At 40.0% G+C, this 20,730-nt stretch overlaps 1 protein-coding gene across 2 annotated transcripts in view; it reads left to right on the top strand.

Annotated features, from left to right (window-relative positions):
- LOC126095244 (ubiquitin-associated protein 1) overlaps nt 1-20,730 on the top strand; it is a 98,272-nt gene that overhangs the window by 53,031 nt on the left and 24,511 nt on the right. For both annotated transcript variants that reach the window (XM_049909995.1, XM_049909996.1), the window contains exon 4: nt 6,039-6,248. In XM_049909995.1, coding sequence (XP_049765952.1) covers nt 6,039-6,248 — 210 coding nt within the window. The remainder of the gene's footprint in view (nt 1-6,038; nt 6,249-20,730) is intronic.

Raw genomic sequence — 20,730 nt, forward strand, 5'->3', positions numbered from 1 at the left:
TGTTGTTGTTGTTGTTGTTGTGGTCTTCAGTCCTGAGACTGGTTTGATGCAGCTCTCCATCCTACTCTATCCTGTGCAAGCTTCTTCATCTCCCAGTACCTACTGCAACCTACATCCTTCTGAATCTGCTTAGTGTATTCATCTCTTGGTCTCCCCCTACGATTTTTACCCTCCACGCTGCCCTCCAATACTAAATTGGTGATCCCTTGATGCCTCAGAACATGTCCTAACAACCGATCCCTTCTTCTGGTCAAGTTGTGCCACAAACTTCTGTTCTCCCCAATCCTATTCAATACTTCCTCATTAGTTATGTGATCTACCCATCTAATCTTCAGCATTCTTCTATAGCACCACATTTCGAAAGCTTCTATTCTCTTTTTGTCCAAACTATTTACCGTCCATGTTTCACTTCCATACATGGCTACGCTCCATACATATACTTTCAGAAACGACTTCCTGACACTTAAATCTATACTCGAGGTTAACAAATTTCTCTTCTTCAGAAATGCTTTCCTTGCCATTGCCAGTCTACATTTTATATCCTCTCTACTTCGACCATCGTCAGTTATTTTGCTCCCCAAATAGCAAAACTCCTATACAACTTTAAGTGTCTCATTTCCTAATCTAATACTCTCAACATCACCCGACTTAATTCGACTACATTCCATTATCGTCATTTTGATTTTGTTGATGTTCATCTTATATCCTCTCTTCAAGACACCATCCATTCTGTTCAACTGCTCTTCCAAGTCCTTTGCTGTCTCTGACAGAATTACAATGTCATCGGCGAACATCAAAGTTTTTATTTCTTCTCCATGGATTTTAATACCTACTCTGAATTTTTCTTTTGTTTCCTTTACTGCTTGCTCAATATACAGATTGAATAACATTGGGGAGAGGCTACAACCCTGTCTTACTCCCTTCCCAACCACTGCTTCCCTTTCATGTCCCTCGACTCTTATAACTGCCATCTGGTTTCTGTACAAATTGTAAATAGCACTTCGCTCCCTGTATTTTACCCTTGTCACCTTTAGAATTTGAAAGAGAGTATTCCAGTCAACATCGTCAAAAGCTTTCTCTAAATCTACAAATGCTAGAAACGTAGGTTTGCCTTTCCTTAATCTTTCTTCTAAGATAAGTCGTAAGGTCAGTAATGCCTCACATGTTCCAGTATTTCTACGGAATCCAAACTGGTCTTCCCCGAGGTCGGCTTCTACTAGTTTTTCCATTCGTCTGTAAAGAATTCGTGTTAGTATTTTGCAGCTGTGGCTTATTATACTGATTGTTCAGTAATTTTCACATCTGTCAACACCAGCTTTTTTTGGGTTGGAATTATTATATTCTTCTTGAAGTCTGAGGGTATTTTGCCTGTTTCATACATCTTGCTCACCAGATGGTAGAGTTTTGTCTGGACTGGCTCTCCCAAGGCCGTCAGTAGTTCCAATGGAATGTTTTCTACTCTGGGGGCCTTGTTTCGACTCGGGTCTTTCAGTGCTCTGTCAAACTCTTTATGCAGTATCGTATCTCCCATTTCATCTCATCTACATCCTCTTCCATTTCCATAATATTGTCCTCAAGTGCATCGCCCTTGTATAGACCCTCTATATACTCCTTCCACCTTTCTGCTTTCCCTTCTTTGCTTAGAACTGGGTTTCCAACTGAGCTCTTGATGTTCATACAAGTGGTTCTCTTATCTCCAAAGGTCTCTTTAATTTTCCTGTAGGCAGTATCTATCTTACCCCTAGTGAGATAAGTCTCTACATCATTACATTTGTCCTCTAGCCATCCCTGCTTAGCCATTTTGCACTTCCTGTCGATCTCATTTTTGAGATGTTTGTATTCCTTTTTGCCTGCTTCATTTACTGCATTTTTATATTTTCTCCTTTCATCAATTAAATTCAATATTTCTTCTGTTATCCAAGGATTTCTACTAGCCCTCGTCTTTTTACCTACTTGATCCTCTGCTGCCTTTACTACTTCATCCCTCAAAGCTACACATTCTTCTTCTATTGTATTTCTTTCCCCCATTCCTGTCAATTGTTTCCTTATGCTCTCCCTGAAACTCTGTACAACCTCTGGTTCTTTCAGTTTATCCAGGTCCCATCTCCTTAAATTCCCACCGTTTTGCAGTTTCTTCAGTTTTAATCTACAGGTCATAACCAATAGATTGTGTTCAGAGTCCACATCTGCCCCTGGAAATGTCTTACAATTTAAAATCTGGTTCCTAAATGTCTGTCTTACCATTATATAATCTATCTGATATATTTTAGTATCTCCAGGGTTCTTCCATGTATACAACCTTCTATCATGATTCTTAAACCAAATGTTAGCTATGATTAAGTTGTGCTCTGTGCAAAATTCTACCAGGCGGCTTCCTCTTTCATTTCTTAGCCCCAATCCATATTCACCTACTACGTTTCCTTCTCTCCCTTTTCCTACACTCGAATTCCAGTCACCCATGACTATTAAATTTTCGTCTCCCTTCGCTATCTGAATAATTTCTTTTATTTCATCATACATTTCTTCAATTCTTCGTCATCTGCAGAGCTAGTTGGCATATAAACTTGTACTACTGTAGTAGGTGAGGACTTCGTATCTATCTTGGCCACAATAATGCATTCACTATGCTGTTTGTAGTAGCTTACCCGCATTCCTATTTTCCTATTCATTATTAAACCTTCTCCTGCATTACCCCTATTTGATTTTGTGTTTATAACCCTGTAGTCACCTGACCAGAAGTCGTGTTCCTCCTGCCACCGAACTTCACTAATTCCCACTATATCTAACTTTAACCTATCCATTTCCCTTTTTAAATTTTCTAACCTACCTGCCCGATTAAGCGATCTGACATTCCACGCTCCAATCCGTGGAACGCCAGTTTTCTTTCTCCTGATAACGACATCCTCTTGAGTAGTCCCCGCCTGGAGTTCCGAATGGGAGACTATTTTACCTCCAGAATATTTTACCCAAGAGGACGCCATCATCATTTAATCATACAGTAAAGCTGGATGCCCTCGGGAAAAATTACGGCCGTAGTTTCCCCTTGCTTTCAGCCGTTCGCAGTACCAGCACAGCAAGGACGTTTTGGTTATTGTTACAAGACCAGATCAGTCAATCATCCAGACTGTTGCCCTTGCAACTACTGAAAAGGCTGCTGCCCCTCTTCAGGAACCACACGTTTGTCTGGCCTCTCAACAGATACCCCTCCGTTGTGGTTGTACCTACGGTACGGCTGTCTGTATCGCTGAGGCACGCAAGCCTCCCCACCAATGGCAAGGTCCATGGTTCATGGGGGGGATCACACAGGTCTTGTGTTTTAAATAATATTCTAATTTCGACATCCCACAGATTGAATGTACTACTATCTTTAAGCACTTGTATATCACAAAATTCTTTGTTTTCTTAAAACATCTTTACTTGTTTTTCTTCCTTATTCATGCCTTCTATTTTTTAGCTTTTTTATTTTCTTATTGCCCTGGGCCCATAACCTGCTGTGATTTTTATCTTGATTTTATTGTAACTTTATGTGAATGTAATAACACACATACATAGTTAAAAAAAAAAAAAAAAAAAAACAACACACACTATACACACTTGATATGTTGCTATGTCAACCTACCTTACAGATATATTTTATTTTTATATCAACTCTTAGATGTTAAGCACTATTTGTTTTTAATAAAAAGCACACACAGTAAACATTGTATTTTACTTGCTCCGCACCTTTCACCATTCCTACCAATGAATGTAAGTCCACCATCAAAATTAAATTTTCATCTCCCTTAACAATCTGTATAATTTCTTTTATCTCATTGTACATTTCTTCAGTCTCTTCATCTGCGAAGCTAGTTGGCATACAAAATTGTACTGCTTGGTGGGTGTGGAGTTCTTGTCTGTCTTGGCTACAGTGATGCGATCACTGTTCTTCATAGTAAGTTACCCACATTCCTGTTTTCTTATTTATTATTAAACCTACTTCTCCATTACCTCTATTTGGTTTTGTATTTGTAACCCTGTATTCATTTGACCAGAAATCCTGTTCCTCCTGTAGTCAAACTCCACTAATTCCAACTATATATAACACCACCCTATCCATTTCCCTTTTGAAATATTCTAATCCACCTGCACGATTAAGGGAACTAACATTCCACACTCCAACCTGTAGAATGCCAGTTTTGTTTCTCCTAATGACTAAATCATCCTGAGTAGTCCCCACCTGGAAATCTGAATGGGGGACTATTTTACCTTCTGAATATTTTACTCAAGAGATAACCTTCATCGTTTAACCATACAGTAGAGCTGCATGTCCTGTGAAAAAATTATGGCTGTAGTTTGCCCTTGCTTTCAGCCATTCACAGACCAGCAAAGCAAACCCATTTTAGTTTATGTTATGATGCCAGATCAGTCATTCATCTAGGCTGTTGTCCATGCAACTACTGAAAATGTTGCTGCTCCTCTTCGGAAACCACACATTTGTTGGTCTCTCAACAGTTATGGTTGCACCTAGTGTATCACTGAGGCATGCAAGCCACCCCACCAGCAACAAGGTCCATGATTTGTTGGCATTGGAGGGGGGGGGGGGGGGGATATGTTTTTGGTGCAATTTTATGACATTTTTATTTCTTATATATATATTGTCTGAGAGCTATTTCCTCAGAGTTGGTGACACTAAATTCGTCAACAATGTGCAGCTTCCTTAATACGAGTGCAGCCGAGATACTAATGGTTTGTTCATATTTACTAAAAACACCACCACCAGTAATGGGAATGCTTTAAGTTTGCACTCTTATCTCATTGACCTAGTATATAATCAGTTTTATTGAGCCAGTGTAGACACTGATTGTTGATGCCACAACCAAAAATCAGAAAGTGATTCCCCATGTAATGATTTACTATCACCTATTGGTGTTTATTTACCAACTTCTATGCAAGGTTGCTAATTACACTTCTTTCCCTAATGAAAACTTGAAAATGCTTCTGAAAGTAGTCCTTCTTTGTTAGTTGTACCTTTGTTATGAGTGTTCCTCCTGTTTTCAAAGTGTGATTGACTGCTGATAACATATTTAATTAGGAAGTAGCTATGTTATGAAACTGATCTCTCATTAACGAATTTGATGAAGAGCTGTTGCTAGCAATTTTAAGGACAAACATAAAATTTTATTCTTTGTAGAGTAACTACTTCATGCCTTGTATGAGAATCCTACCAGGAAGTTGTTTCATTGGATACTAATGAATGTACATAAAGTTTGGAACTAATGTTTTGGTTCTGTTTGGCTATCTAACTTAAGATTAAAATATTCCTATGTTCTCTAAATCTTGTCTTATCACATTAATACAGTTCTGCCACCATTATACAGAATACTGTGAGCTGTTAGCAACCAGGTGTTTGGATGATGTGGTAGCTTTTGTATGCACTTTAACATGTTAAGTTCTAACTAGCTACTACAGTTAAATATTGCATAAACAATAACAAACATGATTAAATAAAATAAGAACCAACCAGTTATGGTACAGAAATTCAAAGCACATTTAAGTAAGGGTATGAGAAAGGGGTATTATGCCCTTTGCTTAGTACTGTAGTACATATAGTGATTGATTTCTGGCCTTCTACATTTTTGTTAAAATAATTTTTTTATTTGTTATAATTTATTTTTCAATGCAGGCTTAAGACTTCCCATAAGGAAATGTAATCTGGAATTTTTGGTAAAAATAGCATGAAAAATAAATTACTGGTTATTGTAATGTGTACCTTTGGTATGACATTTGTTGGGAGTCTCCTGCAACAATTGTTGATTCTTATGATATTTTACATATATCAGACTCTGTTTCAAAATGTTCTTAATTATCATTTAAAATTTTGTGGCCTAAATAGCAGCCTGTTCCAGCAGCTGTCATCTTCAAAGTGTGTTGAAAAATCTAGTTACAGTAATAATATTATTAGTGACTTACCAATCTGAAAATTTCATGTATTTATTCAAAGGCTATTGGTCTTGAGATGATCAATTCAACAATGAATTGTGATTGTGTGTCTAACACAGAACTGGAAACCTTGGCCAGATTTGGATAGCCCAGACCAGTCTGCGGCTTTGAAGACCACTAACAAAGAAAAATGTGCATGCCCACTACCTAATCCATTTGCTGAACTCAGTGTTGAAGAACAAAATCTTGCCATACACATAAGTGAAATGGGTTTTCCTTTACCACGTGCAGCAAGAGCTTGTCAACTCGTTGGAAGTGATGATAAGAAGGTGAGTAGACGGAAAAATTAATAGCAAATAAGTATCACAATGAATACAGACTTTACTGGTAATAAAAAATTGTTCCCTAATTCATTTGTTTAGTAGGATAGCTATATGTAATTATATATATTTTTTCCTGTTCTTTTTGTTAGAGTACTGACATGAATTAAAGTGTTAAATCTTCAGCATTGTTATATTTTTAAGAAAAATTGTTACTGGAACTGAAGTTGTTTATCTGTGTTGATGAGATCAAACACTACAAGCAGTAATGTGATACAACACTGCATGTTATCATTAATGGTTTGAAGTAGATTGGGCAAGCTTTGTCCATTATAATTAGACAGCAATTTGTTACACTCATAAGACTTGGGGTTCACTCCACAACAGAAGGTCTTTGGCTTTTACTGGACATTCTATATTTTCATACAGTGTGTGCACATTCAAACCCAAGTTGAGCAGAAGTGGTCTATGTGATCTTGTGGCATAAATGCCATCTTCATGATAGCATCTGAAAAATATATTTACAAATCAAATCAGTTAGTGCTAATATCTTCACAACATTGTCGGAATATGGTATTTTTGTTTCTTCAAGCACTCGTGTAAATTTGTGAGCCTTTAGTGGCACGTATTATATACAGATGACCTCTGTCATGACAATTTCATCAATTTTCATTACCTGGGATCCTTTTCAGGCTGGCAGTGAATGTTGTACCAGTTTACAGCACAAGCTCTTTTTGTGCTATTTACAGTCTCCTGTGGGCTGCAAGCACAATTTGTAGCATACTTGTGGGCTTGCTGTCATTTTCACTTTTCAACGTGCCACATAAACAGTCTAACATAAATGTTCAGAGACTCTTAACTAGAGTGACATGTGTGCTGTAGTAGTCTTACATGTGGGGTTTTATGTATTTATTTTAGTTCGTTGTTCTTGAGTTGTTTCAGCTCAGTGTAACTGTTTGATTTTTATAATCCATATTTCTGCGGATCACATTAAACTGTTAACAAATTTTGTGTAATGAGATGATAAGAATCAGAAATAAATACAAGTAACATCTATTGATTATATTTTACAATGTATGACAAGATATGTTGTATCTTGTTACTTTGTATTGTAGGACTATTCAGAGATCAGTTGCGACGGAACAGTATCAACAAATTAATAATCTGAGAGTCTTTGGAATATCAGAATAACTTGGTGAAAATACAGGTGTGTTCATTAGTATTGCTCCTGAAAAATTTCATGTATAGCTTTTAGAACCTGCTGTTGATAGGAGCTAGAGAATAGGACGCTGACTGGTAAATTCGACAAAACATAGACCTATCATAATAAAGTTCATATCCTATTTGACTTATTTGAAGCCATCAGGGCAAAGAGGAAACTATCAAACTCAGGAGTGACTAGGTGAGAGGAGCTTACATCTGAAACAATGAAAATATTTAACATTGCAATCTCCTAGTTATGGATGCAGAATGTGAGGGCAAGATAATTGTAAAGACAGCTGCGGGAAAGAAGTCAGTGAGCAGCAACATGGTTCTTAAAAATTTCAACTGTGAGCCCCAAATTATTTTCTTTTGTTAATAAGCATTGAGCTTTCTAATTTTTTCCTTTAAAATAGTTTCCTGTTATTATCATTTGTTTCTTTATTATTACTTGTAATACTAATTAATTCAATTTACTGTTCAATTTTCATACTTTCAGTACCAACATAGTCTAAATTTCAGTACTTTCTCATTGTCCTCACAGTTGTTTGATCTTGGTCATTAATTTACTTTCAAATTATCATTTTATTCATTAGTCTTAGATACTCTTTTTCTTGATTGTTCTTACTATTTCCTTTTACATTATTATTTTTTATTCTGGCTCAGTAAAATTGCTGTTGTTGTTGTTGTTACTTCCTTACACTTTGATATACTGTTTACTTTGTTGCTATTGTATCAACTGATCTTTCTTTTCATATAACTAATGCAGCTATGAATATCACACGCTCTCTTATGGAAGCTTACCTGACATTAAACATCTCTGACCAGTCCACTCTTTCTCTGACCTTGGCACTGACTGTTTTGGCATTGTGCACCCCTCCCTTCTCATTCTCCTCACATTTTGCAAACACTGGGCCATTCCAGTTGTCAGACAACTGTCCATCCTACATGTTGGCTTTTCACATAGGTGACTCATGATGGTTTTATGCTAGAACTCACAGAAGCAAATGTGCAGTCTTTACCAGCGCACTTTTTGGAATTACACTACATGTTTCAGAACCTTTGCTTTCATATCGTACTCCTATTGGAGGAGCTGAGTACCACCTCCAGCTAGCATGAGACAGATGTAGCAGATGAGGGGATGGTGTGGCAGTGTATATACACAAACTTGTATGCACGTGTAATTGTGGCTGGAGATATAAACATAAGTCTTCTAAATGACTGTCCATTTGTTTAAAAATTCAGGCCTATACATCCCTGCTTAAAACTTAAACTGCTTCCACTTGGACCAACTAGCCATGCAGCAGACACTCATATGTTCATTGATATATCTCCAAATAGAGTGATGTGGTCTGATAAGATGTCTGTGCCTGGCATATCTGTTCATGATGTGATATTCATGACTGACTTTTTGCAATGTGCAAAGAATAAACACTAATTAGTGGTTTTTCTTCAAGTGCATGAATATGTGTGAGCTTACAGCTGACACCTGTGGTATTTCTTGCCAAGTAACAGCAGGAAATAGCTTCAGTGTAAGATTCCCAGGTATGTGAGTGGCTCAAAGAGTTCTTAAATAATAGAACCCACTATGTTGTCCTCAATGGGTAATGTTCATCAGAAATGAGGGTATCATCAGGAGTGCCCCAGGGAAGTGTGATAGAACTGCTCTTGCTATAGACATAAATGATCTGACTGGCTGGGTGTCTGCAACTGTTTGGTGACGACACTATGACATACAGGAATGTGTCATAGCTGAGTGATTGTAAGAGGATACAAGATGACTTGGACAGAATTTCAAGTAGGTGCGATGAATGGCAGTTTGCAGAAATTGTAAGTTAGTGCAGATGAGTAAGGAAAAAATCATGAAACATTTGAATAAAGCTTTAATATTATGTTGCTTGACACACATCTAGAGCAATATGAGATGAAATGGGCTTGTAAGGTTGGTGTGGAAGATGAATTGTTGACTTCGTTCTGCTGGGAGAATTTTGGGGAAGTGTAGCTCATCTATAAAGGAAACAATGTTCAGAGCACTAGCATCACCTATTCTGGAATAGTGTTAGTGTATTTGGGATCCCTACCAGGTCAGATTGAAGGAGGCATGCTACTGGATTTGTTACCAGTGTGTTCAGTCAGGACACAGGTACTATGGAGATGCTTTGTGAACTCGAATGGGAATCCCTGGATGGAAGAAGACACTCTTTCTGTGACGCATTATTGAGGAAATTAAGAGAAGTGGCATTTGAAGCAGACTGCAGAATAAGTTTACTGCCACCAATATACATTTTGCATAATGACCGCAAAGGTAAGAGTAGAGAAATTAAGACTGCTACAGAGGCTTAAAGAGAGTTTTTCCCTCGTTCTATTTGTGAGTGGAAGAGAAAAGAAAATGACTAGTAGTGGTACAGTGTACCGTCTGCCGTTCACCATACAGTGGCTTGCATAGTATGGTATGTCTGTAGATTTAAATGCTGATATAAATTATGTAGTGTATAGTTTCACTTAAAGATTCAATAATTTATATGATAAACATACTTCTCTAAAAACTGTAAGAGTAAAGATAGTGTGTGCACCATGGCTTACAGATGATCCCAAATACGCCGACCTTTGATAATTTTCTTGCCTGCAAGCAAATACACAACCAAGTTATTCAGTCTGAGAGAAATTCAAAACTCAGATATGCTCATTTCTTAACAGAGGACTTCTTACATGCCTGCTATCTCGTGGAAAAATTTGACATACAGGAATTGACAACCCCAAACCTACATCTGAACCTCTAGCTGCTGTTGAGGATCTAAATCATTATTTTGCCACACCAGCATCATTACTTGATCAATGCACAAGGGTGCAAACTAAAAAAAAAAAAAAACTGCAGCTGTAATGTTTAATATAGTCAGTAAGTCAGTTGTACGAATTTGTTCGACAGCTGCAGGATACAATGATGGTACAGTGAAAACGATCACTTTCTGCATTGATCAACTACTACCCAAAATAACATTTTTAACCACTTTCTGATCTCTAGCATCTTCCCAACAGCCTGGAAGGAAACTATTATCCAGGAAGGAATCTGCCAAAGAATCCTCCAACTACAGGCTCATTTACCTCCTACCAGCATTATCTAAAGCTTTGGAATACTTAGTTCACTATTGAGTTACTCATTACTTACGAATACCAGCCAAAAATCTCAGCATAACAACTGCTTCTATGTAAGTGACTGAAGAACTGAAACGAGTTATGGACAGACAAGAGGCAACTACTTGGTGCTTTTTGGACTTCAGTGAAGTTTTGACACTGTCAGCTTTGATGTTCTAGCTGCTAAATTCTCAAAACAGAAATTTTTTTCAAGTGCTATACAGTGGTTCCACACATGCCTTACATGCCACCAACAATGATTGGAACAAAAAGGTCACAAGGGGTAAATGTAGTATGAGGATCAGTAGAGAGTCCCTTACTTTCCTCATTACATGTTCACTTATTTGCTAACAACCTTCAGTTGTATATAAGTAAAAGTCCAGCAAACTTGTGCACAGCCTGCCAGCATTTACATGCTTACTTGACATATCAGAGTGGTCGCAGCATACAGACCTAAAATGCAAGCAGTCTTAGTTGCTGACAAAAGACTTATCACATCTTCATTCAGAGAATCTCATCAACCCTTAGTCCTAAAAGTTACAGAAATAACTGCAAAGAACTTATGAATAATTTACTACAGAAGCATAAAAATGTTACCTTTCAAGCTTAAAAACAAACTGTTATTATCACTAATACTTTCAGTACATAAGTATGGTAATTCTATTCTTCAAGAACGTTCGAATGAGAGTTCGTGCCACCTGGAACTGGCAATGAAGGCATGTGTGTGATACATTTGTAAAGTTTGCTATTTCAACTGTATTACTCCTGCCTACAAGCAGTTATCATGAATACATGCCAATAAGCATGGAGATTATCATATTCTGTGTTTGCTGTACCTTCTTTCCAGTTATTGCACTCCCTGTTGTTTATCTTCAGCTCTTACTCCACAATCTCAGCACAGCACAGCAGAAATAGTGGTCCTCGTACTGGTTCTCATCAAAGTCAAATCTTCTCTGTACCAATACAAAACACAGCAATCTTCTCTATATCACTACATAACAAAGTCATTCTCTCAGTGTAATTTTCTACCTCAGGAATCCAACTTTGGAATGATCTTTGTCAATGTATCAGAGACATTAAATGCTTTTCAAACTTACAAAGACACCTACTATCACAATATCTCTCTCTTCCATATACTTGTCTGCAGCAAATTCTTGTCAGAACACCCCACTGCCTTCCCCCCTCCCCCCCCCCCCCCCCTCACAAAAAAATCACTATTTCTCTCCCCTTTGTCTGTAAATTTCTGTATTGAAAGTCTATTTTTCCTTAACAGCAGTTACCACTGTCATTTCAACCTTATCCTCTTTCATTGTCCCTTCAGTTTTTTGTGATGTTAAGGTGGCTTAAGATGTGCTAAACCGATGACTATTATTAAACAATGGTATTAGAGATAAAGTTAGTGAACTGCTTATAGATGCTGACTCTGAAATTATTGGTGTGTTGGAGCACCACTTAAGTAATTGGACAATTCAGAGGCTTCTTTTACCAGGATACAGATTGGCTGGCTGTTTTGCAAGGAGTTCATGCGGGGTGGGGGAGTGGCCATGTACAAAGAAAACAGTATTCTGTTTGAGTCCATAGATGTATCGCAGCACTGCACTGAACAGATATTTGAATGTCATGCAGGGCCAGTTGAATTTAGTGAATCTAAACTTCTAATTGTCATTGTTTATAGGTCCCCTAACTCTGACTTCAGAGCATTTCTGCTCAAGCTAGAGAGGGTTCTTGATTCACTTTATAGGCAGTACCAGAAATTAGTTATATGTGGTGACTTCAGTATCAATTTTGTATATGATGGTGCAAGAAAAAGGATGTTGGTAGATCTCCTAAATTCGTATGATCTGATGCATAGTGTGTTTTTTCCAACATGGGTGCAAGGGAACAGTAGCACAGCCATAAATAATAACCTTACTCATTCTTCATTACTACTTGGGCATTCTGTCAGTAAAGAGTGAATGGCCTTTCAGACCATTATGCACAAATTTTAACACAGAAAGGCTTTCATACTCAAACAAATGTCACATATAACCACAAACTATGTAGGAAAGTTAATGCAACAGCAATGGAGAGTTTTTTAAACCTTGTATAGGAAAAAGAGTGGCAGGATGTTTATAATTCCAGTAACATAGATGATAAGTATAATGCTTTCCTTAATACATATCTCGTGCTCTCTGAGAGTTGCTTTCCATTAGAACATTCTAAACTGAGTACTAGCAGTAATAGGCAGCCCGGATGGCTGACTAGTGGGATAAGGATATCTTGTAGAACAAAGCGGGAATTATATCAAAATGTTGGAAGTAGTCACAATCAAGCTACAGTAGCCCATTACAAACAATATATTAAGGTGCTTAAAAATGTTACTAGGAAGGCAAAGCATATGTGGTATGCAAATAGAATAGCTAATTCACAGGATAAAATTAAAACCATATGGTCAGTTGTGAAGGAGGTGTCTGATCAGCAGCATAGGGTCGACGATATAAAGTCAGTTCATAGTAAAAATATTTCTGTTACTGATAAATCAGATATATGTACAATATTTAACAATCATTTCCTGAGCATTGTTGGTGAATTAAATAAAATTTAGTTTCTACAGAGAATCACATAACTTTCTTGGCAAATGCCGTTCTGAGATTGATGTCTGAAATACTCCTCTTTGATACAGACAAGAGGGAGATTGGTTCAATAATTAAATCAGTGAAGACTAAGGACTCTCATTGTTATCATGGAATGCCTAGCAGAATAATAAAGTACTGTGCTGCACATGTTAGCCCTGTATTTAGCTATATATGTCATTTTTCCTTTAGGAATGGTCAGTTTCCTGAACGAATAAAGTACTCAGTAGAAAACGCTTTATAAAAAGGTAGAAAGGGATAATGTAGACAATTTTAGATCAATTTCTATGCCATCAGTGTTTGCTAAGGTTATTGAAGAGGCTGTGTATGTAAGGATGATTGATCATTTTATATCAAATGATTTGCTATCAAATGTACAGTTCAGGTTTAGAAGTCATTTAACAACTGAAAATGCTATATTCTTTTATCTGTGAGGTACTCGATGGGTTAAACAAAAGTTTTCGAACGCTAGGCATATGTTTTTATTTAACTAAGGCGTTTGACAGCAGAAGGTTATTTATTCACAATGTTGATAATGGTTGTGATGTGGGGTCTGAGTGGGGTATGGTCACTTGTGGGGGGGGGGGGGGGGGGGAGAGAGGAGGAGGTTGTGGGTTGTGCCCCAGAGATCAGTGTTGGGGTCACTCCTGTTCCATATTTATATAAATGATATGCCCTCTAGTATTTCGGGTAACTCTAAAATATTTCTGTTTGCTGATGACACTAGCTTGGTAGTAAAGGATGTTGTGTGCAACATTGGCTCAGTTTCAAATAGTGCAGTTTGTGACCTAAATTCATGGCTTGTAGAAAATAAAATAATGCTAAATCACAGTGAGACTCAGTTTTTACAGTTTCTAACAGACAATTCAACAAAACCTGATACTTTAATTTCACAGAATGGGCATATGATAAGTGAAACTGAACAGTTCATATTTCTAGGTGTTCAGATAGATAGTAAGCTGTCATGGAAAGCCCACCTTCAGGATCTTTTTCAAAGACTTAATGCTGCCATTTTTACTATTTAAACGGCATCTGAAGTGAGTGATCGTTCAACACAAAAAGTAGTCTACTTTGATTATTTTCATTCACTTATGTTATATGGTATTATATTTTGGCATAATTCTTCCCATTCTAAAAAAGATATTTTTGGCTCAGAAACAGGGGGTTCGGGCAATAAGTGGTGTAAGTTCACAAACCTTGAAAAATTAAGCTGATTCTTGTATTGTTGATTGTGTTTACTTAAACTTATGGATTGACTTTTTTCAGGTTCATAAATGTTTCATTTTTTTACCTGTTATTTCTTTTATGTTGTAATTTCATGTACTGACACATTCTATGACCTTGGAGATTTGCTCCTCAATTAGGTCCTACAGAACTTGATGTGTAAATAAATAAATAAATAAAGAAATAAAGATAAAGTCCAGGTTGGACTGTTAACATTTATGGAAAGGACAGTGTGTTACACATCGTAAAGATGACATGTTGGATTGCAGACAGGCACAATGAAAAGACTTTTAAACATTAAGCTTTTGGCCAAAGCCTTAATCAGAAAAGAGGAACTCGCATACATTCACACAAGCAAGCGCACCTCACACTTAAATAACTACTATCGCTGGCTGCTGAGGGCAGGCGTACTTAAATGCATCAAATGGAAGCAACAGTCCATAGTGGAGCGAGGAAGGGGAAGGGGTTACAGCGTATGGGTGGGGAAAGAGAAAACAACGCTGCCTGGCAAAGTGTGTAGGGACTAGAGATGGCAGACAAGGCTAACTGGACTGGTGCAGAGAGAGGAGGGGGGGAGGGGAGCACAGAAGCAGGATGAATTGGCAGAGAGCAGTGCACAATGAGGGGGAGGGGATGTGAGTTGGGTCATGGGACAGAGGGGGCTGAAACTTGTGGGTAGAGGGTGTGGAAACACACAGGTTCAGGCTGGAATGATTTCGGTAGCCTGCTACCTGCGCTGTTGAGAAAAGCAGGTGGTGAAGGGAAGGGTCCAGATGGACCAGGTTGTGAAGCAGCCATTGAAAGCAAGCATGTTCATGCAACAGGGTGGTCCACTTTACTCTTGACCACAATTTGGCAGTAGCCACCCATCCTGGTGGATAGCTGGTTGTTGTTCATACCAGTATAAAAAGGTGTGCAATGATTGCAGCAGCTTTGGTACACAACATTGCAGCTTTCACTTCTGATGGGGTAGGATAAGTCTGTGACAGGACTGGAACAGGAAGTGCTGGGTGGGTGGATTGGGCAGATCTTGCACTTTGGTCTTTCACAGGCATATGATCCCTGTGGGAAGGGGTTGCGATTTGGAGTGACATAGGGATGGACTAGGATGTTGTGGAGCTTGGGTGGGTGTTGGAAAACCACTTTAGGTGGGGTGGGAGTGACCTTGGGTGGGATGTCCCTCATTTCAGGGCATGATGGTAGATAATCAAAGCCCTGTGATGGATGTGGTGCAGTTGTTCCAGAAGGATGTTCTTGACTTGTTCCAGTCTGGTGTGGTATTGGGTGGAGAGGGGTGAGCTCCTTTGTAGCTGGTTCTTGGAGGTGGGAAGGTTGGGGGTTGATGGGATATAGCATGGGAAATCTGTTTGGATCTAGGACTGTGGGACAGTGCCTTGTGGTGGGAGGGTTAGTGGTGTGTTGGGATATAGCATGGGAAATCTGTTTGGATCTAGGACTGGATGACAGTGCCTATCTGTGAAGACTTTTGTGAGACCTTCAGTGTACTGGGCAAGGGAGCTGCCACCACTGCAGGTATGCCATCTCCAGGTGCCTAGGCTGTATATTCTTGGTGTCGAACGGATGGCAACTGTCAAAATACAGGTACTGTTGGGGGCTTTACAGTGGACAGATGGGTGGCTGTGTAGGTTAACATACAGGAATGTGGCACACTGGGTTGAGAAGGACCAAGTGAAGTTGGTGGGAAAGGAAGTGTTGAGATTCTGAAGGGATGAGGATAGGATGTCCTAGCCCTGAGCCCAGATCATGAAGATATCACAGTGAACCTGACCAGATCAGTGGTTGGGGTGTTGGTAGCCTAGGAAAGTTTTTTCTAGACAGCCCATAAACAGGTTGGCTTAGGAGAATGCCTTGCTAGTGCCCATGGCTGTGCCATGTATTTGTTTGTGTGTTAGGATATAGTTAGTAACGTGTATGAGGAATGACATAGTGGGTTTGGAATCTGAAGGACGTTGGGAGAGGAAGTTTCCAGTAGTGGCAAGACCATGGGCATGAAGGGAGGCGGCGTAGTGGAAAGTCGGTGTAGGAAATGGTTGGTATCTTTGATGTAGTATGCTAAATTTTGGGCAATAGGTTAGAGATGTTGGTCAGTGAGGGACAATATTCTTTCATTGAGAGCACAATAATTAGCTGCAATGGAGCATCCAGGATTGCTGGGTTTGTGGATTTTTGGCAGGTTGTAGAAGGTGGACGTGTGAGGTGTGAGAGGGCTGAGGAGGGAAATGGATTCAGATGAGAGGTTTTGGGAAGCCCCTAAGGCTTTCAGTGGGGATTGGACTTTCTGGATGGGATCACTCTGGCATAGTTTATAGGGGGAGGGGTCAGCCAATCGATGGAGGCCTTCTGCCAGGTAGTCACAGTGATTCATGACAATAGTAGTGGATCCTTTGCCCATGTTGGAGTAACAATAACTATGGAAAGGATAGATTTCTTGTACCATAATGACACTTTGAGTTGCTTTCCATTGTTTTGATTTTGCCTAACAGCCTTTCTTCCATACCACAATCATATGGTGTTTTCTTTTGTACTATTCTCTAGAGCATTACTCTCCTCATTGTCCGGGCTCTTCTTTCCTGTGTTTTTTATTCCCTTACAAACCACATATGCTTTGACTTCTGAGCCACACTGTATCAATGGTCTTCTCCACACAGAACACATGCTTACACGATTGTGCAAATTGTTGGTACACTTTCTCTTGTCCTAAATTCTTCCCACTGACATTTTTATTATTCCTAGTGAGCACATTTCCTTCCTCATTGTCACATATTTTTGCATGTGTCATCCACACTTACCCATCCATACGAATGTGTGAACCTCAACCAACCCCCCCCCCCCCCCCCGCCCCCCCTCCCCTCAACCTCCTCTCCCCTGATCCCGCCATGCACATATTCCCATACATGATTCATTCCATTCTTTTTTCTATATGTCTGAACATATTTTACATATTTATTTGTGCATATTTTTACATATTGTTGCTTATTTCTATGTATTTTTATACTACTTCTTCTGGTAACCAGCTCCCCTCACAAAGAATCCCTGATCCTGGGTAAAAATGCAGTCCCACATTGTGTTCCTTAAATGCTGCCTACACTATGGAATCTCCCCCCCCCCCTCCAGTGGCATAACTATAAAAATTCCTTTCTCTGGATCCAACCTCACCTTTCACAGTCACCTTTACCTTTTCAGATTTTGTCAGTCCCTGTTCCTCATGCACCTGGTAATGCAAAAACACGTCTCCATGGTACATACATCCCACAACCATCTCTGCTCCCTCTGCAAGGTACTGGTAGTGTGCTGTCCCTACTATGTACACCACATCTCTGAAATTGATCCCTTGCACCTGGAAGAGCACTCGTAGCGCTGCATCCATAAGTTACCCAGCCTGCTGAAAACCTGCTGCCATTTGGGGCACCACTGTCTAACCCCTGTCCTACCCACCACGTTCCTCCTTACCACCATCTCATAGCATCCAGACCTTGGTAGCTGACCTTTTCAACTTGCCACATCCCCCAAATATCCCTTCCAACAGTTCACCAAACCTAGAGCTGAACCAATCCCAGAACACTGTTGTTAACTTTTCCATCAAAATCCTCAGACCAACAGAGTTTGTCCTATCTGAAGGCCTCACCTTTAACCCTACACCCAAGTTGAATCATGTTCAGCTTGTCAAAGACCTAGTGTCCTTCTCCCTATCACTGCAACAGAAGCTAATCCAATTCCAACATTGAACTCGACCTCTCCCAATTCATACCACCATGTAACCACGATTCTCCCCTCACCACCTAACCACAACCTTGTCACTTTCCAGGGACTCCTTACCTCCAGCTGGGCCTCACCATACTAAGAACACAAACGTTTTCACAGGAGACAGCTATACACAGCCTCAAAGCAGATCCTGGCCTAATGATCCTACCTGCAGACAAGGATTCCACCACTGTTGTCATGAATCTCAATGACTAACTAGTGGAAGGCCTCTGCCAATTTTCTGATCCCCCCCCCCCCCCCCCAAATCCATAAACTCCGCCAGAGTGATTTCATCCCAAAAGTCCAACATAACCTCCAATCCCTGGTTAAAACTGTAGACCCTTCCCAGAACCTCTTCCCTGCAGCCATTTTCCTCCTCACTCCTATCACTCCCTGCACACCCACGTTCTACGTGCTCCCCAAAGCCCACAAACCTTGCAATACTAGACACCCCATTGGATCTGGTTATTGTGCTTCCACTGAAAGAATTTTGACCCTGATTGACCAAGACTTCCAAACAATTGCCCAAAATCTAGTCTTCCACATCAAAGATAGCCCTACTTGTCACTGTTGATGACACTTCACTATACACTAACATCCCTCATGCTCATGCTATTGAACACTACCTCTCCCAATGTCCTTCAGACTCCAAACCCTCTACCTCATTCCTTATGCACCTTACTAACTGTATCCTAACACAAAACTATTTCTTCTTCAAAGGGATTGTATACCAACAAATCTGTAGTACATTCATGGGCACCTGCATGGCACCCTCCTATGCCAACCTGTTTATGGGCCACCTAGAGGAGATGGCCTTCCTAGCCCCCCCAAAATGCCCAAGTCCGGTTCAGGTTCATTGTTGATATCATCAAGACCTGGACTCAGGGCCATTTCTTCACAACCACAACACCTTCTCTTCCATCCACTTCACTTGATCCTTCTCCATCAAGTGTGCCACCTTCCTGGGTGATGACCTCTTCCTCTTTGGGGGCTCCATCTACATCTCTGTCCACAATAAATCCACCACCCACCAACAATTCCTGCATTTTGACAGTTGTCATCACTTCCACTCCAAAGAAATTCATCCCATACAGCCTAGCCACCAGAGGATGGGGTATCTGCAGAGACGGCAGCCCCTTTGCCCAATATACTGAAGTTCTCCCACAGATCTTAACAGATAAACATTAACCCTAGCCAGACATAGTTTGCAAATAGATTTCTTGTGCCATATCAGTGTACACCCCAAATCCATCCATCACCCAAGAGAACCAGCTACAAAGCAGCTCCCCTTCAGCTCTCAATACCACCCCGGAATGGAAGAACTGAACCACATCTTTCGTCAGGTTTTTGATTAGCTATCATCATGCCCTGATGTGAGGGACAGCCTAAAGATCCTTCCCACCTTTCTAAAATGGAGTTCAGCTGGCCTCCCAACCTCCGCAACATCCTAGCCCATCCCTGTGCATCTCCCAATCCTACCCCCATGCCACAGATCTCTTATCCCTGTGGGAGGCCGAGGTGCAAGACCTGCCCAATCCCTCCCCCCCCCCCCCCCAAAAAAAAAAAGAAACTTCCTGTTCCAGTCCTCTAAGACATATCCTACCCCATCAGAGACTGGGCAGCCTATGAAAGCAATCATGTTGTATATCAGTTGTGGTGCAACCATTGCTCAGCTTTTTGTATTGGTGTGACAACCGATAAGCTATCCACCAGGATGATCGACCACTGCCAAACTTTGACCAAGAGTAAAGTGGATTACCCTGTTGTGCATAACATACAGTCGGACAAGACATGTTTGCTTTCAATGGCTGCTTCACAACCCTGGCCATAAGGATCCTCCTCTCCACCACGAGCTTTTCTGAAATGCTCCGATGGTCTCCACTCCTGAAATCATCTGAGCCTCAACCTGTGTAATCTACTTACCCCACACCCTCCTCTCAATCCATCTCACCTGTACTATCATATCCTCCCAACTCACGTCGTCTTACCATCATTGCGCACTGCTCTCTAGCCAATGCTCCCTCCAATCTGTTCCCCTTCTCTGTGCCCCTTCTTTCCATTCCTTTTTTTTCCCTTCCCTCCCTTCCCCACAGCCTCCCAGCACTGTACTAGGTAACCTTGTCTGCCACCTCTTAAGTTCATGCACCCTCAGCCAGGCAGCATTGTTTCCTCTTCCCCTACTACTTGTACCCTGTTATTCCTCCCCCTTTCCCCCTCCACTATGGATTGTTGCCTCCATTTCACACATTTCAGTTTATCTGCCCTGAGCAGACAGAGGTAGCAGTTATATATGACTGAGGTATGCTTAATCGTTTGAATGCATGTGATGAAGTCTTTGTCCGGAAGTTGAATGTGTAATGGTCTTTCCATTGTTCCTGTCAGCAATTCAATGTGTTCATCTTTATCATGAGTAGCAATCTGTTGTTTCCATATTTGTCAGTCAATATTATTGTTGTTCCTAATGTCTGTTGTTATTATTATTATTATTATTATTATTTGTCTTCATAATTATAATTGCTCTCATAATTATTTCTCATCTGTGCAGAAGCGAACCAAAAGTA

Source organism: Schistocerca cancellata, chromosome 8 (genome assembly GCF_023864275.1).
Source record: "Schistocerca cancellata isolate TAMUIC-IGC-003103 chromosome 8, iqSchCanc2.1, whole genome shotgun sequence".
Taxonomy (NCBI): Eukaryota; Metazoa; Arthropoda; class Insecta; order Orthoptera; family Acrididae; genus Schistocerca; species Schistocerca cancellata.